Source organism: Oryx dammah, unplaced genomic scaffold, assembly GCF_014754425.2.
Source record: "Oryx dammah isolate SB20612 unplaced genomic scaffold, SCBI_Odam_1.1 HiC_scaffold_10, whole genome shotgun sequence".
Taxonomy (NCBI): Eukaryota; Metazoa; Chordata; class Mammalia; order Artiodactyla; family Bovidae; genus Oryx; species Oryx dammah.
Genome location: NW_024070194.1, coordinates 29378245 through 29399898, shown reverse-complemented (window position 1 = coordinate 29399898; position 21654 = coordinate 29378245). Strand labels below are relative to the sequence as shown.

Sequence of the window (21654 nt, the reverse complement as noted above, 5' to 3'; positions counted from 1 at the left end):
GCTTGGCTGGCTCCTCCCCATGCTTCATACCCCTTCCCCAGAGACCCCCCAAGCTTTGTCAACGCACTCTCTCATGGCACTGAAGATATGAAATTTGCATTTGAGACCCTCTGTCTCCTGCCTGCCTCTCCCCAAAGTGCAGGCTCCTGATAACAGGGATCCGGTCGGCTACCTTGCCACTCTTTCACCACCTTCCTGAATGAAGTAAGAAACATCACGAGCTGAAGTCCGTTTTCCCCCCAAAAAATGCTTTATTGACAAATCACCATTGTTTACTTTATGGAAAAGAGAAACCCAGGATGCAATCACTATCCCTGCATCCTGCCTTCCCAACACACCCCATCTGAGACTCCAACACCAGGGAAAGAGCATGGAGCAGCATTCCTCCCAAGGCACAGCGTGGACTGCAGCTCCACCGCCCCCCAAGTGTCTGAAGTGACCAGCACCTGCAGGAACCAGGCAGCACATCACAGTCCAGCAGAGAGGACACTAAGCTGATGGCTCCTCCCCATCGAAAGCACACACAGGTGGTCGAGGTCTCTGCCCACCAAGAGCCTGTAAGGCACAGAGCTGCCCCTCCAGATGCACTAGACACGGGGCCAGGGGTGAGACTGCTGGGCTGTGGTAGCATCAGAGGAGAAAGAGATCTTTGTAACTCCTGAGAAAAGGCAACAGCAGAGTCCCAGCTGACCTGAAGCCCCAGCCCTGACCTACCTGCAGGGTCTGCCTGCTGCTTGCCGGCCCTGGCATGTGGCATACCCGCAGGCTGCAGCCGCTGACCAAGGAGGAGCCAGCCAGGGCTGGTTTGTGCAAGGGCAATGCCGGCCCTCCATGGAGGGGCTGGTCTTTCTCCTGCCTCCATCCCCACTGGCCAGCAGATGCTGCTGTGGTCACCAAGAGGAGAGAAGCCAGTTTCTACATAGGAATGGAGTGCACTCATGAAATAAAACACAGCACTGGCACAGCCGTGCTGCCCCTTGGCTGGATGCAGGGTTTTACATAATGCTCAAAACCCACTGAAGAATCCTCGTTTGTATATAAAAACATTATAAACAAAGCATAAGGCGATGTAAGGCGTGCATTTCAGCTTGAGTCCAAAGAAATACTTTCTAACTATGAGGCTAAAGCTGCTTCGCTTAGTTTTACTTTTTGAAAAATCCACTGCATTTATAGAAAATAAAGAATTTGCTTTTGTTAAAGCTAGATTGTTAGTGTAACAATTAGGCAGCTGCTGATCATTAACTTTTTTCTAGGTCTCAGAAAATGGATAGTTTTCCTGTTTAGCATTTTGAAATTAAACTGCAGATCAGGCAGGGCTTTCTGGATGACTCGTCCTTCTGTGACTTACGGAAAGACTTTGGAAAACACACCGCATTTTACGCTTACCACATCCCCCCCTTTAAACGTGCTGACCAACTAAGAGATTCCCAACAGAAGCCTGGCTTTGGCTCAGTCACCCTGGGACCCACCACCCTGCCCACTCCCTGCCCTAAGGCAGGATGGTGAAATGATCTGCTGATCTGACAGAGGGGGAGGCATCTGTGGACAAGGTGTGTTCTTTGACCCATGCGAGAGCGGCGACCACGTCTCCATGGGGGATGGCATAATTGTCCTCTACACCCACCACTCGAAGTTGTAGCTGTGGCGATGAGGGTGTGCTTATTCCGTGGCCGGGCAAAGTCGCTACAGTCTTAGAAAGGTATGTGATCGGGCAACGGTCTGTCACCACTCCCCGTTGGGGAGGGAAGGTTGTCACCACCATTCTCTCTGCCACCGACAACTTTAGACTACAGATAGGGAAAGACCAAGAGAGAAAAGCATGAGACAGGGCACATACATGACAGATCCTACCTATGTCCCTCCTAGGAATCCAGAGAGTCAATCTCTATGTATGTAATGTGAACACCACTCAGCAACAAAAGGAACAAACCCCTGCCATAGGCAATAGATTGGATATCACTCTGAGGAATCAGAGTAGAAACAGCCAGGCCCCAAAGTCTGCACACTGATGCATGCAGTCACATACTGTATGACTTTCTCAAGACGACAGAAATGGAGAGCAGATTAGGGGTTGCCCAGGGTAGGGCAGGGGAAGGCAGGCTGTGGTCTCCGTGGGGATGAACTGTGCTCTGTCATGACTGCAACAGCGTTCTCTCCTGGTTGTGACGCTGCTGGATGTCACCACGGGAGACTGCACAGGGTACAGGGGCTCTCAGTATTAGTTCCTGTGACTGCACGTGAACCCACGTGACTAGTGACAGGCCCTGAGCCAGCATGCTGGGTAGCCCAGGTCCAGGCCAGTTACCTTGATGGTCCCAACTCGGTCCTCAAACGACTTGAAGGTAGCAGAATTCCTTTAAAGAGAGAAAAAGATGTCATTACTGTAAGGAACATGTGGTTGTGTGCCCTCCTAAATGTGAAGGGCCTTGGGGGTTAGGGTCATCCTTTGGAAAGACCCTAGAGAGATCCCCAGGTCTCACTGGAAAAACGTTGACAAGCCAAGGTGAGGGGGCACACACATTCCTGAGGCTCCCCTAGGACAGAACTGAGATCAGCCACACCCACCAACTGCAGGACAGAGGATCTGCATGCCAGCAGCTGGTGAGACCCAGACTTCATGTGGGCGAACCGCAGAACCCTCGACTGGATGGAGGGGGATGCTGGACACGTGATTCCACTGCACCCTAAATGCACACATCATGGGGTTACTGAAAGTCCCGTGTGTTCTTCACAAAGATCTCTCACAGAAGTTGAGCAAGAGGAAAACTAAGGCCTATTCTAAGAGCAGAGAGTGATGAGGAGGCAGAGAAGAAGGCAGGACAGGCCCAGGTTCCCCGCCCTACTCCTTCCCTGTGCCCAGGCCACCAGAGGCAGCCTGTTAGTGACCCCCAGGCATGCTCAAGGAGGGTAGGTAGCAGCTGGAGCAGATTCTTCTGGGACGACGACAGCTCTGTGGGGACCCAGGCTGCACTACAGAGCAGGAGAGAGCATGGGTCGGGGCTTTGAGGAGGAACAGGTCTTGGCTCTGGCTCTTCTCAAGATAAACAGTCTCCATAAAAAGCTTGGAGACCCCTGGCAACCTCCTGGGTGCTGGTGTGTGCAAGCCTCCCTGCCCCTTCCAGCCCAACCTGAGGGCAGCCCTGGAGAATCCCAGGTAGAGCCCACTTTGGGCCTCACCCCCACCAGCTCTGCAGCCTAGAAGGGGTGTCTCCCAAATCTGAGCCAGAGACTGATAGGGGAAGGTGGTTCCTGGTTGGGGGCGTGGGGGATGTGCAATGAACCAGCCAGAGCCACCCTCTCCCTCCAGCCTCCCAGTGGGGTCCCGGCAGGCTTGGGCAGCTATGGGGCACAGGAGCACATTACCTCATGGCCGGCATACTTATGGAGTGGCGGATGGAGTGGCTGCTGCTTGGAAGCGTGGGAGGAGCAGAGAAGGAAGAGTTAAGGCAAGGATGGGACTGGCTCCCCATGCAGGAAGCTGAGCCCCACCCCCTGTACCAGGGAAGAACAGAGAGGCCTCACAAGCGCCCCCATCCAACCAGGAAAACTGACCCTGGTGCCCCTTGCATGGCCCCAGAAGTATGGCACTGTAGGGGGAAGGCACCAGGACAGCGATACTAAGATGCCCTCAGCCTAGGCATTAAAAACATTTCTGGTACAAAGAGCCACCAAGCATCCTATGTGATTTCACAGCAAGTCCCAAAAAAACCAAGCAGGACAAGTATGAATATCAAAAGTCACGACTGTTCTGGAGTTCCTGGCCTCCAAGCAGGAGGAGCGGTTTGATCAACATGAGCTAAAGGACACTCAGAAGGCTGTCTGATCGGGGCCCAGGCACCCACGGGTGGAAAGGAGACCAGCTCCCTGTCAAAGGCAGGACCACTCCTGGGGGAAGAGCACACAGGGACATGATGGCTCAAGGGCCAGCGTAGCCCCTCCCAGGAAGAGTCAGGGTGGGCCAATGGCTACCCTGTGAGAACAAGTTAGAGCAGGCAGCGACAGTGCCCTGCCAGCCACGCAACCAGGGGAGGAGCCCTGTACCCGTCTCGCCACTGGTGACCACCTTGCTGTGCTGCCCCCACCATCCACACAGCCCCCCTAGGGCTGGCCAGAGCCTCCCAGCCCTGAAGCAAAGACAGCCCAGCCCGGCGCATCCAGTGTCAGTCTTACCTAAAGGAGTGTGAGAAGGGCCGAGCCCTGAGGGGGAGCAGCAGGAAGAGAGAAGAGAAGCAGCATTAGGAGGGGCATCCTGTCCCACCCCGGCCCTGCGTTCGAGACCATCCCGCCGGGGGAGAACATGTGCCCCTGTCCAGCCTCTGCCTCACTCTCCCTCACACAGTCACATATGAGGGACCTTTGCGTCTGACTCCGCCACAGGCTGGAGAGAAGGAACCCGGAGAAACAAGCAGAGCAAGGGCATGAGGCGCTCCTCTGCCCCCAGGGTCCGTACCTCACCCAGGACCCGGGACCCCATCAGCCTATACTCCAGCTGGGCCAGTGTGCTCCCCCGCACCTCGACAGGGCCTGCAACACCCCCAAGAACTTCACACTTTGGCTCCATCACCACGGAAAACAGAAGATGACCAACAAACCAGAACATATGCAAGGGCATCTGCTGGGATTGGGGGGGGAGGGGCCACGGCTCCCCCCTCCACCCTGGTGGCCACCCCAACATGAAGATCCTTTCAGAAGTGACAGTCACAGGACTTGAGGCATCTGTTTTGCTCTGCTGGGCAGCAGGACCTACTCCGCTCGGCGGGAGAACAAGCCTCTTAGTGAGAAGAGGTGCGTGTCCCATCAAAGGTCACCCAGCCGGATGGAGGCCCGACCCCTCTCTTAACTGGGCCTCTGACGCTAATCCATTTCCCTGCCCCTGGGGATGCAGCAAGCCCATAGACTGGGCTGCTCCTGGACGGGCCCCTCTAGACATCTGGGGACTGCTGTCCTGAAGGACAGAGCAGCGCCTGACCCTCAACTTGCGAGGGAAACCCCCTGGGCCTGGTTCTCTGTGTCAAGAAGTGGAGAACTCTGTCAGCTTCGAGCTCAAAACCACAGAGGTTAATGGGCCTCGACCTCAAGCCACCCGAGACCACATGGTGAGGCAACGGGGACACACGGATAGGCTCCTCAGACTCAGTTCACAGCAGCACTGGGATCACAAGAGCAAAGCCAGCAGCAGGCACATGGGGCCTCAGGATGAGAGCCCAGCCAACAGGAACCGTGACCGGGGGCCGGTTCCTCCACTACCAGGGCTCACACACGGCAGGAACAGCACCAGCCACAACGTGGCCACCCTGGGTTCTGAGCAGAATGGGGCACACTGAGCTCTGTCCTCCCAGAGTGAAGCCACGTGTGTGAGAACTGCCCAGCTGGCTCGCCTGCACCAGTGGTTCTATCCTCTCACCTGACTTCCACCTAAGATACCCTGAACACATGCAACAGTGAGAATACTGAACACAAAGGCATGACACCAAAAGTCAAAGAGAACATTCCTAGAAGAGCACGAAGCAGACCTGTCACGTGCTTCAGATGCTCTATCATCAGCCTGGCCTCTGGAGGAAAGAACAGGCATAAGCAGGCGCGCCACCCCCCCCCCCCGTGACAGGCCCTGGGAATGAGGCCAGGCCACGAGGGGCATGTGACCAGCTCACTGCCAGGCATTCCTCCTCCCAGCTCAGGTGGCCACAACGGGCATCCCACCCACCACCAAGTGAGATTTGTCCAGGAGGACATGTTGAGCAGTGCGAAGGCTGGGGGGAATGATGGCCACAGGCCCTCCTGGCCGCTGTGCAGAGCCCTGCTTGGGGGTCCCTCTTCTGTCCGAGTCACAGTCACCATGGGCCAGACTTACATCTGAGGGCAGTCTGCAAGGATCCCTAGTGCAGGGGAGCACCCCTGAGGCATGGACTGCCTACTGACTGTTCAGCTTCTCCAAAGGTTTAAATTTTTTCAAAATAAAAAGCTAGGGGTGAGGGAGCAAAAAGGTATAATGATATCAAACAGTCAAGAACAAAAGGTAATCATGGCTCTGGGCACCAGCTGTCCTCTGCACAACTGGATGGGTCCCGGGCTGGTGAGTGCCTGTGGCCCAGTGGTCAGGGCAGGGCTCCCACCTTGAGGCCCAGGAGGCAACCTCAGGCCATGAGGTGGGGAAATGCCTACTCTAAGCAGGCAGGAAGGGTGAGAAGTGAAGAGTCAGGGCTGGGTGGACCCTCAACACCAAGTTCAGCAGGCTAGGCCCACAGCAACCCCATAGGATTATCAACTATGAGGGGACAGGGGAGGGCTGGCAGCAGAACCCAGGGCCAAGTCCAGGGTTCTGGCGAGGGGGCTGACCCGTGCTGCCTGCTGCTCTCACTGATTTACCCCAACAACCCAGAGGAAGGCCTGAGGGGCAGCAGCAGAGCCCAGAGCAGGAAACTCAGGGTGGAGTCTGATGTGGGAGTGTCATGGCCATCAGGCTGGGTCAGGCACTGCTGCGTGCTGGCCCCCAGTTCCCCTGGCCTGCTTCAGAGGCACTCAGGCAGCCCCCCACGGTCTTATCCACTTCCAAGACAGACTGCTTGGTTGGAGGTCCTAGTGTGCAGCCACACGTTCTCAAGAACAAGCCAGGCAAACACACCACGCTTGTCCTTGATTTGTCCAGGTTGCCACTGCCCCCAGGCCAGAATCACCTGTCCTCCATGGAACGTCAACAAGAACCATAGCCTACACCAACCCCAAGTACAGTCACTCATGGGCACAGGGACCTCCCACGCCTCACCACGAGAAAAAGGAATAGCAAAGAGGCAACCAGTAGAGGCAGGTTTGTGAACCAACCGGTCTGGGGCTGGTGTGGCCACACCTGCAGGTACTGAGAAGCACCTGAGGTAAGTGCATCTGCCCACTCCGGCAGGCTTCCTGCACACCAGACCCTCCAATGGATCTAAACACCCTAAAACCCCACCTGCTCGGCCCAGGTCTCAGGGCAGAGGTGTCGGACCAGGGAGTCTCACCTCATATCCCCAAGCTTCCGGCTGATGGCAGAGCCCATGGTGGACAGGGCCGCCGAGGTCTTCTGTCCCGCCTGAGACAGGGTTTCCTGGGTTTTCTTGTAGCTGGAAGGAGAAACAGTGGTTAAATGAACCACACAGAAGGTGCAGCCACAGCCCATATGCCAAGGACAAGGCGACCAGAGAAGAGGGGGCGGCTGGGCCACTAACCCGGGCCCCCAGGGAGGGGACTTGCATACGGACAGAGCAGCACTGCCAGGTCATGACTGCCCCCACCCTGCAATAACCCTGTCTTCCGTTCTTCCTATAATGCAGGCTTTCCCCCTCCCCCTGTGGAAACTCACTTCCCTACCTCCCTGACTTCCACAGCAAACAAGCCCACAGAGCCCAGGCACACAAGCCCCTAGGGGCCTCACATGGCTTCTCTTTTCTTATCCAAGACAGTTCTCTGAGGACATAACCGCTTGACTGCACCCACAGGGTTTGAGCCTGGCAGCTCAAATGGGCGGTGCCTGGCCGGCCTTCAGACCCCGAGCAGCCCCTCCGGCCCTTCTGTTCTGTGTCTACCATGTCCTTTGAGAACGGGGAGACCTATCTCCACCTCATGCCACTGTTCTGGCTCAAGGAGGTGGTCTTGGCACCCCATGGAGATCTCCTGCCCCACCTACCCACAAGATGGCTTGTGACCTCGACAGCAGTGGGACAGGCACCAGTGGGGTGCCTGGGCCACAGGGACGGCAAGGACACCCCTGGGCCCACTCTGAGCCGCCAGCCCCCACCACAAACAGAAGACACAACAGCCTAAGAGGTTCCTGCCAAGCCAACTTGGCACCCCAAGGAAAAGAGAGCTCAACATGGCAGAGGTGCCCACCAACTCTAGCCTTCCTGGCATCCCAGGTCACAGGGGTGGGCTTGGATGGCACTGGCTGGGGCTCTTGGCCCCCTTCTGCATCTGCCCCCAACAGTTGCCTGCAAGAGCCCCTGTGTGAGCACCTGCTGCTCGCATCCCTCAGGCCTGCCTTGTGCCTCAACCCCTGCACTCCCCACACACACAGGGACAGCCTGGTCCGAGCACCCTAGAGGGCCTCCTCCTCTGGGCAGTGGCCCCTCACAGCACAGCTGGGCCTGGGCCTCAAAGCATGAGCTGCTTCCTAGCAAGTCTGGAAATACCTTGAAGTCACTAAGGCATAGAGTTTATCTTAATTTCCAGGAAGATCAGTAATTCTTGAACATACTGTTAACAGTGGGTAGAAAACAAGTTCCAAAATCCTTGCTGAAGACTGTGCTTCTGGGTTTTTTTAATTCAATAATAATAAGATGTTTAATTCTCACTCTAGGCCTTAAAAAATCTGACAACCAAAAATTGCTCCCCCAGTGACAGTCTGACACAATCTCAATTAAAATGAACAGGAACTCAACATCCAACCAACCTGCCCAGTGACCCAAGGATCTGACAAGCTCCCCTCAGTGGAGGAACAGGTCTGTTCTAGGCTGCAGCTGATTCACACTAAAACCCACAGTCTACACCCTCCTCTCAGAGGGTTTCCAGATGGACTGTCCTGCAGTTCCCTCCGGTGCCCTCCAACCTGATGGTGCCTTCACCCGGAGCTGCCCCCTAAACCGTGGCCTGTCTTGGCGTCTTGCAAGACATGGCAACAGAAGTGGAGTGTCCAGAGGGTGACTCAGAAGGGTGCTCATGCACTAGGGCCACTCCGGGCTACTCCGCAGGGCAGCACCCCGCTGGGATGGATGTGGTGCAGAGGCCAGGATGTGTCTGCGTCCAATAACTCAGCCCAACCTGTGCTTGAGAGCACCAGGCTATACCATGCTGCTTGACTGTCGGTGAGAAGGAGGTGCCAGAGGGATGCTCCTTCTCTGGTATCCTCCCTTGGGGGGGTTTGTCCCCACCTCCCACTAGTGGGGGCACGTGATCCCAAATTGGCCGGAGGTGAGCTCCCTGACCCCAGTGAAAGCCCAATGACTCCCATACTGGGACACCTTGTTGTTGGGCTACAAGGATGGGAAGATACGGTCCTGCCTCACCAGGCCCCCTTGACCACAGAGGAGCTGCTTGAGAACAAATTTGCTGTGGGGAGGGTAGAAGGGTGACACAGGCTAGGAGTGCTGGTCAGAGCCCCAGGCGGGCTGCCTAGAGTGGGGGTTTCTCACCAGATGAGGCCTACCCCTCCTAAGCTGACACTATCTTTAGCCGTACCTTCTGTCACCTGCGACCAAATAGGTTAATATGCCAATGAATGACTACAATTCATTGATGTTCACTCTAAGCATGATTTTAATTTGATCTACCTAAGAAAGGATCCCATGAGATGATGGCTTCATGACCAATAAAGCACGGCTGCTGAATCAACAGCTGGGTTGAAACCCTGAGTGGCATCAACCTACTCACTACTGCATCGCTGCACCAGAGCCGAGGACTCAGGCTGCAAACACCTCACTTCCTCTCTTCCAGGCCACGCTCCATTCACTGAAAGGGATCCATAACCACAGGAATTAGGGAAGACAGGGCGCTGGCTCTAGCCACACCATGCCCTCCAGAGGCTAGGGGCAAGGAACCCCGGTAATGGCCTCCTGCAGGCACAAGCCAGGCACCCCGAGACTGCAGAACAGCTGTCTCATGCTGTCCACCTCCTGCGCTGTCACTGCAGAGACTTCTCCAGGCCTGACAACTCTCCCAGCAGATCTGGGGCTGAGACCTCATGGCCACGGCCACTGCCTGATGAAGCATGTGAAAAGAGCCAATCTTGCCGGCCACACTTACAGGCCCAGAGCCATGGAGTCCATTCAGAGGAGTCAGAACTGTGATCTGAGGAAGCAGTGCCCCAGCAGCTCCCCGGCAGCTGGCTTTCCAGAACAGCACCAAGACCTCCCAAGACAATTCTCAGCCTCGGTCAGCACCATGAGCCTGCCTCCAGCCAGGGGCCACCCTACCAAGCCATACCGACAGCATAGAAACTCCAACTGCCAGACCCACTTGGTGCCCGGCTGCCCTCACGAGCCTAGGCTGCAAAGGCTCCATGGGCAGCCAGCCAACTTGGGCTTCTAGACACCTCCAAGACAAGCTGGGTTGCAACTGTTTCCTTTCAGCCCAACACAGAAGGGCTTTCTGCCCATGCCTTCTGGCAACCACAGTTCTTCCTTCTAAGCAAGACATCCCAGAAAATGATTTTAAAACACTGCACCACCCAGTTCAAAGGATATAATCAGACTAGAGTACAGATGAAGTGCCATTATCTAGTTCACGGGTCTCAAGTAAAATGCTAGGAGTCCTCCTGAGCCTAAGCTCTGACAGACAAAGCCACCATGAAGGTTCGATGCCCCACTTCTTTGTGTTTCTGTGCTCGCCTCTCAGGCCAAAGGAGCTACTTAAAGATCTGACCTGCACAGCCCATGCTGCGCTGACTCCAGAGCCACCCCTCAGTGCAGGTGAAGCCCCAGAGCACCACAGCTGGAGCCAGGTCTGCAGGAGGGGAGCACCACCAGTCCGTCACCAGACTGACCCCTGCTCTGGCCTCTTATCCGAGGGACACATGTCAGGAGGGGGATCCCAGTGCCATCTGGGGGCTGAGTGAACTTGCTTCTGCACCTGCACTCTTCTCCAGTAGAGTTTAAAAGGATATTTTGTGTTTGAGAAGAATAAAATTATATGAAAAATAAAATAGCCAAGACACACCACAGCTAATAAGCTGAACTGAGTGTGCTCGGTCTTCCTATCCCTGAAAGCCGTGTCGGGAGGGGAGGAGGCACTCACAGGTCTGACTGGGTCACTTTCTCATTCCACTCTCCGAGTTTCTCAGAAGTTTTCATGTAGCTAAAAACAGAAAGTCTGTGGTAAATTATTTAGAAAAACTACTTCAACGCAGGTTTCAAACTGCAGATGAAATTCCAAGGAAAACAGAAGGACCAGCTGGCAGGAAGACTGGCTCTACAGCCTGATTCTGCTCAGGACCTGGTCAGCGGGCCGGGTGAGGACAGGGAGGCCTGGACAGGCCTGGCTAGCTCTCCTCATGCCGAAGGCAAGCCTGCCCACTCAGCAGAAGTTGTCTCTCAGGAAACAGCTGTGAGGAGCATGAAGGGCACTGCCACGGCCCCAAACACAACTCTTGACAGCCACCTTTTGGATTTAAAGCCTATAAGTTTCTAAGACAGAGAACTGGGTTTTTCATAAGTGATATTTATGAAATTCCAATTGGTCTTTCAGTGGGACACAGCTTCTCAGACAATATGAAGCATTTCCCACCCAGCCCACCCCGCCTCCTTGGAGAATATGTTTCAGAGGAGCCACACATCTGCACTCCCCAAATCCAGAGCTGGGTCAGAGATTCTGGGGCTGTGATCACGTCACGCTCACAAGAAGGACCCACTTCAGCAGACAATGACCTATGGGGACCACTGGAAAGCCAGTCTCATTAAGCACCTAATTGGTATTCTCTCCAATTTAGACCCTGAAACATACTCTTGTCAATTTCTGCTGGGACAACTAGCATGTTCACCACCTTTTAAAACCATACGTGCAGACTCTAAACTCTGAATAAACCAAATTCAGATGTTTGCTGGCAAGGATTCAGGGCCCTGAGAGGGCAGCTTCCAGGGGGCACACCTCACCCCCAGGACTCAAGGGCCCCTCAAGCAGGCGGACACTCACGCGTTGGAGACCTGCATGTCATGCCAACTCCTGGACAGGTTTTGCTTCAGGCCCTCCAAGGTGGAAAGGCCCAGCTTCCTCTTCAGTTCACCACAGTGCCTCTCCTTGGCTGCCAGCACCTGGCGCAGAGTGACAATTTCCTCTTCCACCTGCAAAAGCATGCATTACCAGGCTTCAACCACCAGTAGGGCAGGAAGTGAGTGACATCCTTATACATGCTACAAAGAGGGTTTCTCAGAATCACATGAGAATTCTCCATTTACAGAAACATAACTTGTTTTAGGAATGGGCTACAGCAGCCATCGCTTCTGTCTGTATTTGGTACCAGCACCTCAACTTTCTCTGGAGAACTGTCCTGCTCCCCTCAGCTGAGTGTCTACCCACAGATGGCAAGCCAGGCCTGTCGGAGTTCTGGACTGGGTGTGTGAAGACAGCAGCCCCTTTCTGTCTGGGCTCCGGGTCTGGACATGGGTAACAAAAGGTGGAAACGTGGGCAGGCAAGCAGCATCTGCACCCAGGGGGAATTCCACCCAGAGGGAAGGAAGCAGAGTGACGGATGGATGGCCAGAGACCCACATGACAAAGAAACAACCCTTAGGACATCTGTGTTCCCAAGGTCAGCTGCAAGCCTTCGCAAAAGCCACTTACACAAGTCCAAAGAAAATTCTTTTTTGCCTAGTGTAGTTTGAGTTGGACAACAGGAAAAATCTTGACAGAAAAGACCAGAGCTTTCTCATGTCTTAAAGAGTGGACAAGAAAAAGCTGCACCCTTCAGAGCCATTCTGCTTTAGGTTCTCAATAGTTTCAGCTTCTCCGTGAACAGCTACTCTAAAAAACCATCCTTTCTTTAAAAAGTGACTGTTTGGATTAAGGCATTAACAGTCGCTTAGAGCCCTATCTGGCTAATCACTAGATTTTGCTTTAGAAAATACTGAAGAAAGAAACAATTCAAAATCAAGGATCACCCAAGGCCAAACTATTACCAGTCACTCCAGCAGTGACACTTGGTGACATTAACTTTCCGTTTATGGTGTCACGGGCACATGGGTTTAACAGCCTGTGGACACGCCGGCTGACATTTTAACATGAGAGCAATTCCACTTTACAATTCACCTCTGAAAAGGACATTGTGGTTTTATTCTCTAAACCAGTATGTCCTGAAATAAAGGCCAAAACACAGGCTTCCTGGGACTTCTTGCTGCTGCTCCTTTAACCTCTGCACAACTCAGAAAGGAAGGCTTCCTCTACATTCTAAAACCTGGTCCTGGGGCCAGGTTCATTCACACAACCAGTTCTGCTCAGACCCAAGCCTGGATCCAGGATGTTATCAGGACTGGCTTGTCTCCCAAGATGAAGCAGAGAACTGCGACAAGTGTGCTCCAGCCCCTGCCTGACTGATGCTGACAAGTGCACTTCCCCAGATTCTGGAATCTCAAGTGAATCACTATCAGGCTCTGCTACCACATCATAAAGAAGAAACACTCTTGGCAGTTGGTTTGAATAAAAATTATATGCAGAGACTTTTATTCTTAATTCCTATTTCTTCTTAAATAACTCTCACTTTGAAAAGATCACATGAAAAAAGAAGGAAAATGAAGATCCAGGGGCAGATACATCTGTGGGATCTTGAAAATGTCATGTTTATTCCAAAAGGGAAACTCGCAGCAGATGGAGTACTCAGAGCAGCCGCCCATGTGGACACTCCCCTCACAGAGAGCCTGCAAAGTGCCAGACACAGACAAGCCAAGGCTGCAGAGGACAGATTCTGTGGGGTTCCCAGGGCAATTTCCCTGGAGCACAGCCAGCACTCCAGCTCATTTTTAGGCAGCAAGGACTGCACAGCACCCCCGAGCATACAGCCAAGACATAGCACCTTTGCAAGCTCTGCCCTGAGCTCCTCGGCCTCAGTCTCCGTCAGACCCTCGACAGCAGGAGCCTGGGCAGCCACCGCTGTGTCCACAGGGACATCCGTCATGGAGTCAGAGAGCAGACCTTTGTTAGGAGAATTCAGGTTGATATCTGCCAGAGACAAAATGTGGTTAGAGTGCATCAAGTAAGAAGTTATAGATGAATAAAGTGGGCAGAGATTCCACCTCACCCTGGGGAGGGGGACAAGACAGGATACGGTGAAAATGCCTTTTCTCTGAAAGGTTCTACAATGATGGTTGTGGCCACAAAACAAATAGCAGCCACATCTCAGACCATGTAAGTTGCTTCTTCAGGTTCCAGAAATGCTGGCACAAGGCAGCCATTCCCTAAATCTGGCTCTTCCTGTAGAATACTCTCTTCACAGGCAGAAAATCTTTGCTACAAACAAAGCAGCTGGAGCTAACAGATCTTCCTTTTTTTTTCTCTAGGAGAAGGAACTTAATACAGCTGTAAACACAGTCACCATCATTTTCTAATCAGCTGTTCTGCCAGAGTACAGGCTAAGATGACACACAGGAACACAGTCATCCAGGCCCCGTGGGGAGTCACCAAAACAAAACCAGTTTAATTCATCCTCAACCCGCGTCCCGCAGCACGGAGGCTGCAGCAAGGCACAGGGGGATCACTACCTCACATACCCCACTACATCCAGATCAGGTTCAATTCCTGTATCAAATGTTTTTTTCATATTAATGCATTTTCCTGTATGAACTAGAAGTTCACAAGAACAACAGGTCTATATCAGTTCACTTCAGTCGCTCAGTCGTGTCTGACTCTTTGCGACCCCATGAATCGCAGCACGTCAGGCCTCCCTGTCCATCACCAACTCCCGGAGTTCACTCACATATCAATTCAAACACATGACCATCGTTTAGTATGTTGTACAGTCAACACTGAAAACACCTTCCTTTTTGATCAGCATGTTCTGTGAACAAACAAGCTCTGTATGGTATTTGGCACACTTAAAAGTAAACTAAAGGGAATTCTCTGGTGGTCCAGTGGTTAGGACTCTGCGCTTTCCCTGCAGAGGGCCTGAGTTCAGTCCCTGGTTGGTGAACTAAGATACAAGTCAATTGGCCTGGCCACGTAAATATATAAATAAAAAGGCATAAAGGTTGCAAAGAAATAAAAATAAAATACAAGTCAATTGGCTTGCCCACATAAATACATAAATAAAAAGGCATAAAGGTTGCAAAGAAATAAATAAATTTTATCTGTAGTTTATCTTAAACTGCAGATATGACTATCTACTTTAGAAATCCTAGAGTCTGCTAAAAATAAAATGCAAATAAAAGCAAAGAAGCTCTATTTAGCTGGCTGTGTCATTCCCTTCACACGTCCACACAGCTGGAGTCAGGCACTTCTATGGTGCTCTAGAGATGCTCACTAAATGAAGCGTGTTTTGTTTTCTTTTAAATCAACTGACCCAAATTTTTAACTCAGATCAACCAATGTGGTTTTACTTACATCGCTTGTATCTGCTATGTTGAACCTACTTAACACTTAAATCCATTAAATACTTTAAAGTCTTTACAACTTTTCTATTTTTAAAAACCAATGCTCATAGACAGGTAATGTTTACCTATAAATCTAAAACTGGATCCCACGGAAATCACCCCCAGATGAAACTGTACACTCACCAATCATACTGGGCACTGCCCAGTCACTGGGGAAGACCCTCTGACTTACAGAAGACCAAGGCAGGAAAGTGTCTTACCAAAGGACCTACAGAGAACAAGCACTGGCTGGTGTAGTAGGCAACACTGGGGGCTAGCCCCTCACCTGGGTGAGTCGCAGTTCAGCCTGTATAATCATCTGCAAAATGGGAGTAATACAAGGACCAATCTAAACAGGTTATTCTGAAAATGGAAAAATATCTCACAAACAGACTTGGTATGGTGTCTGGCACATAGCAAGTGCTCAGTAAGTGTTTTCTGTCGTTCTTATGACCAGAACCCAGTGCATGTGATGAATTCTAATGTTTAATTAGTATGCTCATACAGGTCAAACAGTAGAAGAACATCCTGAAATTATCCAGTAAAGTTACATCAACGTAGTTTTAATCACCACACCCTCTAGAGCTCCAGGATGGAAGACAGACTTGTATCACGTCCTCAAAATCTCAAGCTTCTGGGCCCGCTCACACCCGCCGCGGCCACCTCAAACTGGTCTGGGACGTCTGTTCCGGAAAGAGGCCTGTTATGCTGGGTGTGCCCCTGACTCACTGCACCCGTCCTCCTAGAAACAACTCCGAGGTAGGCTGGGCTCCGAGCAATGTTGCCACCCAAGGGGCCCTGCGCCCAACGCGAGGGCGGCGTTGCCTCCCCTCCCCCTCCTCCTCCCCACCTCCCCGGCGCCGCTCGGCACCTCGGCCCGCGTCCAGGACCGGATGGAGTGTCCCCAAGGGCCCTGCGCAGGATCTGAGGGCGGCCCGCCGGGCAAGCGTTGGGCGGGGGTGTAGTGACGAAACCCAAGACTCAGGGGCGACGGAAGGGCGCCGGGTAACCAGTGCTCGGAGCAGTCCCAGCCGGGGGCGGAACGCCTGCCTGCAGCTTCTAGGCCAGGCGCCTGGGAGCTGAAGAGCGACAGCGGGGTAGTAGGGCGCAGGCGGAGAGGCCCAGAGCCCACCACGCGACGCGAGGCCCACAGGTACCTTGGCCGGCGGAGTCCATGTTTAGATGGCTACCCGGCCGCAGCTGGCGTCGAGACCCAGTTCGCGGGCGCAGTGGGAGCCAAGTGGGCCGCACCAGGTGTAACTCGCCGCGTACACAGCAGCCAGCGGAACCTCCTCAGCAGCCGCGGCTTACGAAATCAGCAGCGCGACGACCCACTTCCGCTTTGACATGAGCTCCGCCCTCGCCCCGCCCCCTACGAGCACTGTCCAACGAGAGAGTGTTTTGGCCCCGTCCCGCTTCAACCTGATTGGCCGAGGCTGCGGAAGAAGTCGGAAACAGAGGCCGATCCACCAGCGAGACACACAGGTAGAACGGTTTTGAGGAGCTCGAGGAAGGTGGGAAGTGGGAGGACAGTGCTTCATCGGGCTATGAGAGTCTGGAGCTGGGCATGTTGGAGGTCCCCAGCCTGTTGGCCACTGCCAGCTCACTTACTTTGGCGGGTTAGACTGAGGCCGCTCTGAGACCTGACCCCCTGACTTTGGGATTCTTTTTCTTTTTGAGTCCTTCCTTTCTGTAGAGATTTTTAAGCATATGGGGATTGCGCGGGAAAAGGCATGACCACCTGTTCCCTCTCCGGGCTGGAAGCGCCCACCCTTGGCACTGTGTTCTCTTAGTTCCTTTTGACAGCAACCTGGTGAGCCAGGTGGGGCCTTCACCCTTACAGATGAGGAAACTGAGGCCAGTTACTTGCCATCACTCAGCTAGTTGAGTTGCTTCCAGATGACTCTGGAGAAGAGTTTCCTAGATTTGTCAAAGGAGAGGTATATAGCCATTAGGCAACTCGGTCCCACTAAAACAAGTCCCACAACTAGCCTTCTTTGGCTACCTAGTTGCCTCTGCAAGCAAGCATTTAGTGGTATTCAAACCCTCAAAGATCTGACCTTTCTGGACAGCATTCCACCTAACAGCCAAGTCACTCTGCATGTACTGATCCTTAGGAAGGAAGCCCCTTCCTTTACCTGGGTAACTCTGATTGTCTCAGTTCAAAGCTCACCTCCCCACAGGTCTTCCTGGTACTTTAGGTCACCCTAGTTACCTGCTTCTGCCTGCACTGGCCCAGGTGCATACAGGCCAGGTCCTGCTCTGCTGCTATCAAGTATATGCCTGCCCCACTTACCTTCTTTCAGTTTTTCCAGTTTCTAGCTGAACCCACCCTGGCCAGCTCCTATCCCCAGCGGCTGGGAACAGCTGGTAGTCCCTGCTTCATGCAATTTAGGGGAGGTGGTAAGGAAGCAACTGTATTACAGATGGTGGCGGGCAGAGGGCCTGTCTTTTATTCTGTATGGCATCCCTGAGCCAGGAACAAAGCAATGAGTGGTCAGTCAGGTGTGTCTGTAGTCCCACCAGGACATGCCACTTACTCTGAATCTGTGGTTCCAAGGTGAACCCCATCCTGTAGAAGCCAGGAGTGGGGTGGAGGAACCCTATGAAGCAGCAGCATTGCACTTCTACTCCTGAGGAAGAGTGCCTTCCAAAGCCAATGTCCTTTTGGCACAGTTACGAGCGACTTTCACAGACCCTTCAACATGTATCTTTCCCAATCATCCTGTAACCCAGGCCAGGTGAAGGATGCCTCCTGGCGTCCCACAGCCTGTGTTCCCACCATCCTCTCCAGGTGTCAAGGCATCCATCACACAGGGTTACCATAAACTGGGTCAGGTTAATCTTTGCATTCCCTTTACCAGCTGGGAGCAGATTGGAACGGTTCACAAGTGTTGGAAAGAAAAAGGGACAGGAGAAAGGGGACACCCCAGTGAGCGAGAGAGTGCAAGATCCCTTTGCACTCCCCCATCCTCCACCAGACACCAGGTCGGGATCCAGGGCAGGGCCAGCTTTACTGGTTTGGGGTGGGGATGGGGAAGGGACCTGCAGAAGCACGGTCTATAGCCTCCAGGGCAACTGAAAGTCCTCGGGTTCCAGCGGACTGCAATGGGTCGCCTCCACGTTTTTGAGGTGCTTGCGTGCCAGGAATAGCGCGAGCTGCCGCCGCCGCCGCGGGCTCAGACCCTGGCCCACTAGCCAGGGGAAGGCTAGCCCATGCGACCCCCAGGTCTCCTCGTCCTCCCGCTGGTCCTCGCAGCGCGTGAGGTAGGAGCGCAGCAGGGATAGGCACCACTCGTCGTCCACACGGTAGCGCGCATAGAAGGCGGCCTCTTGCGCCAGGCTGCCGGCGCGCAGCCAGCGGGTCACGATAGCGAGGCCCTCGCGCGCCATCACAGCGGGGTAGCGGTGCTGCAGCAGGCGCAGGAGCAGCTCGTTGCCGCGGTTGCCCTCCACGACGCCCGACGGCAGGGGGCGCAGGTGGCCCGAGGTGCTAACCACGTCGTCCTGTGTGCGCCGGAGCAGCAGCACCGGCCCAGGGTAGCGACACAGCTGCTCGGCCACGTTGAGATTGAAGTGCTCACGCACCGTGCGCACCACCAGCCCTTTCCAGCTGTTGGGCATGACCTTCAGCGCCAGCGGCACGAGATCGTCGAAGGTGGCATCAAGCACAAGCGCGCCCAGCTCCGGGTACGTCATGGTGGCCCAGGTGGCCGTGAAGCCGCCAATAGACCAGCCATAGACCACCACGTGTGTGGGCGGGAAGTGCAGGCGGTGCAGCGCGTACTTGACCACCACGTCCATGGCATTGGCATCATGCTGAGGGAACGGCGCGCCCGTGCTGCCCCCGAAGCCCGGGTGGTTCCAGCCCAGCACCGAGTAGCCGGCCTCTAGCGGCGCCGATAGGCAGCCCATTTCGTAGAAGCCGGCGTTGCCCTCGCAGCAGATGACCAGGCGCAGGCCTCGGCCGTGGCTGCCCGGGTGCTGGCGGCGGTCCATGAACATGGTGTCGATCTCGTTGCCGTCACAGGCCACCAGCTTGGCGCGCCGGCCGCGGTAGCGCTCCACCAGGCGCTCCTGGCCTTGCTGCAGCAGCGGCAGCAGCGCACGCGTCATCAGGAACATGGAGCCGGGGTACACAAGCCAACGGCCCAGCGAGTGGGCCAGCGCGTAGCTGGCGAGCTGGCTGGGCAGCTCGCGGATCTGCTGCAGGAGGCACTGCGCCTGGCTGCGTGCCACGCGCGGCGGCCGAACCAGCGAGTCCTCGCCCAGCGCTGCGCCCCGAAGTAGCCACACGCCCGCAGCGGCCGCAGCGCACGTCAGCGCGCGGTGACTGCTGCCGCTCCTGGCGGCGGCGCGCACGTCATCCCAGCGGAAGTCCACCGGCCAGCCGCGGAAGTTGTAGGTGTAGTTGGCTGTCAGGTAGATCTTGAACACGTGCACCAGCGCTTTCACGAAGCAGACCACGCACATGGACACGAGGCCTTGAGTGCTGACCGAGCCCTAAGACCCAGTCGCCAGCCCGGGGTCACGGTGGCGGTGGGAGGCCCAGGCCCGGCCCAGCGGGCGGCGGCAGGGGTGGGCGCGCCCTAGGCCGCCTCAGGACATGTCTCTTTGGGGCTTGGCCCTCGTGGCTTTTGTGACCTGGGCCTGCCGGGGCCCAGGGGAGTCGGCCTCTGCCTGCCTCGGGCCAGCTTTGTGAGTCACTGTTGCCTGGGGAGAGACCCGTGATGGGCTCACAAATGGTTCGAAGGCGTGGTGGACCCCCGACCCCCGCCCCCCGGGACACAGCCTCAGGACCTCGGCGTGGCCACACCCTCAACAGGCCTTCTCTGACCCGAATCCCGAGGTTTCATTAGCCTCTCACCTAAGGGCAAGCCCACCTCCACCCAAGCCTGAGCAGCACCCCGCCCCTTCCTCCCTGAGCTGTAGGTGGACATGGGTCTCACTGAGAAAAATGCAGGGCCGCCCACCACCTTGAACCAGCTTGCCGTGGGAACCACCCACGCACCTTCGAAGGTACCCACCCTGGTGAGAGAGGGACCAGAGGCAGGAGGAAGCAGCCCTGGGGATCAGGCTGTGAGTCTGAAAAGGCTGCATGGGCCCCAGCTGCCCCATAAGCAAGGTGAGGGAGAGGGGAGTGGGTTGGGGGAGCAGTTCTCTGCCCAGCACTCCAGGGGCAGGGGCAAAGCTCAGGAAGTCCCTGGGGGAGCAGTGGAGGCTGGCTGCTGGGACTCTTTGCTCACTGCCTGCACCCCAGCCCTCCGCACCTTCTTTCCCAGGAAGGGGTGAGTGCAGGCTGGAAACCCCCGCCTGTTCTGCATCCTCTTTCCACTGGAGCCTGCAGAGGCAATGACCTTCTCCAGGTGGGTCCTTCCTGGCCAGTGTTCCTCATTTTGAGCCCCCGGTTGAGCCCTCCTCCCCCAGAAACCACCCCACAAGCTGTCCCTTCCTCTTTTCTGGAGGGCTTTATTGGGTTCTCCTTTCTGTCCTGCATCAGTGAGAGCTGGCCCACCTGATGAGGGCGAGACAGAGTCCCCGTGGGCAGGGAGGCAGGGAAGAGCCAGGCTCCAGGGGTGCCTTCAACAGTTGCATGGACCTAAAACCCAGCCCACTCCTTGGAACCTGGGAGGCCCAGAGCCCAGACCTCTGGGGAAGGGCTCCAGGCCCAAGTTCGCTCTGCTTTAATGCTCTGTGCAGCTGAGTTGGAGGCATTGCTGGCCCAGTCAGCCCCCACCTGGCTTGGAAGCAGAGCTGAGGATCACTGCTGTCCTTTGGGGTTTGTGGGCAGGAGGAGTCAATGGGCAGTGAGTGAGCTGAGAGGGTTGAATGTCCATCCTCCACCCCCATTGCCAGGTAAAATACAGAAAACCCAGTTAAAGTTCAATTTCAAGCAAACAACCGAAGCTTTCTGAGTGTAAGTATGTCCTAAACATTGCATGGAACATATTCATATGAAAATATTGCTTATCTGAAGTTCAACTCTAACTGGATATCCTGTTTTTTTGCTAAATCTGGAAACTCTACCCCCAGGACGCCTCCCCCCCAGGCTCTGAGGTCCAGATCTTCCTTATCATCCAGCTCCTATCCCACTCTGGGGTATTTCACTCATCAGTTAGGTCCTGAGACCCGAGAGGGTGGCCCAGGGTCCACTGTCCCCCTGGGCAAGGGCTCCGCTCCTATTCCTTCTGCCCCGTAACCACCTTGCCTCTCTCCTGCGTCTTGGGTGGCAGCAGGGGCAGTGGGGGAACCTGGGTCAGGTGATGGGCAGAGCTGTCTAGGGGGGTGGGTGATCCTGGCTGTCCTGAGCTGTCCACCCGGCCCTGAGGTCAGAGGTAGAGATGGGACCTTAAGGAGGATGTGGGCATTTCCTCTCCTAGGAACCTCTTTCATAAACTCATATCCTAGCATGGTGGGTGGGGGGAAAGTGCAGACTCAGAGGCTCCAGATTCATCTTGTGAGCCCTCAGGAGCGACCCCAGCAGCAGGCCAGAGGCCCTGTGGCGTTCTCAGTCCGAGTCCCGGCAGACACAGAGGATGCAGTGGGGTGTACTGCAGGATGGTCCTCCAAAGAC

The 21654-nt window shown here is 54.9% G+C and overlaps 2 protein-coding genes across 5 annotated transcripts; both read right to left on the bottom strand.

Annotated features, from left to right (window-relative positions):
- Nucleotides 1-222: 222 nt before the first annotated feature.
- TPD52L2 (TPD52 like 2) lies at nt 223-16427 on the bottom strand. Of its 4 annotated transcripts, XM_040247760.1 has the most exons (9): nt 16238-16400; nt 13529-13674; nt 11656-11804; nt 10762-10821; nt 6996-7097; nt 4171-4197; nt 3364-3405; nt 2306-2354; nt 223-1787 (listed from the first exon to the last, which is right to left on the bottom strand). In XM_040247760.1, exons 1-9 carry the CDS (start codon nt 16254-16256, stop codon nt 1692-1694), a joined length of 690 nt encoding a protein of 229 aa, XP_040103694.1. In that variant the 5' UTR covers nt 16257-16400; the 3' UTR covers nt 223-1691. The 4 variants fall into 4 exon arrangements, with proteins under 4 accessions (XP_040103694.1, XP_040103696.1, XP_040103695.1 ...); XM_040247761.1 differs by lacking the exon at nt 10762-10821 and having other exon boundaries at nt 228-1787; nt 16238-16392; XM_040247762.1 differs by lacking the exons at nt 3364-3405; nt 4171-4197 and having other exon boundaries at nt 16238-16427.
- ABHD16B (abhydrolase domain containing 16B) lies at nt 16408-20991 on the bottom strand. Its single transcript, XM_040247734.1, has one exon. The coding sequence runs from the start codon at nt 19551-19553 to the stop codon at nt 18141-18143; it is 1413 nt and encodes a 470-aa protein (XP_040103668.1). The 5' UTR covers nt 19554-20991; the 3' UTR covers nt 16408-18140.
- Between the last annotated feature and the right edge of the window lie 663 nt (nt 20992-21654).

Coding starts and splice junctions, on each gene's coding strand:
- TPD52L2 (XM_040247760.1), bottom strand. Junction 7,098..10,761: donor AAAGTGACCCAGTCAGACCT/GTGAGTGCCTCC, acceptor TTCTCCTTCCAG/CTACAAGAAAACCCAGGAAA. Junction 2,355..3,363: donor ATAAGTATGCCGGCCATGAG/GTAATGTGCTCC, acceptor CTCTCTTTAAAG/GAATTCTGCTACCTTCAAGT.
- ABHD16B (XM_040247734.1), bottom strand. CDS start 19,553: ATGTGCGTGGTCTGCTTCGTGAAAGCGCTGGTGCACGTGTTCAAGATC.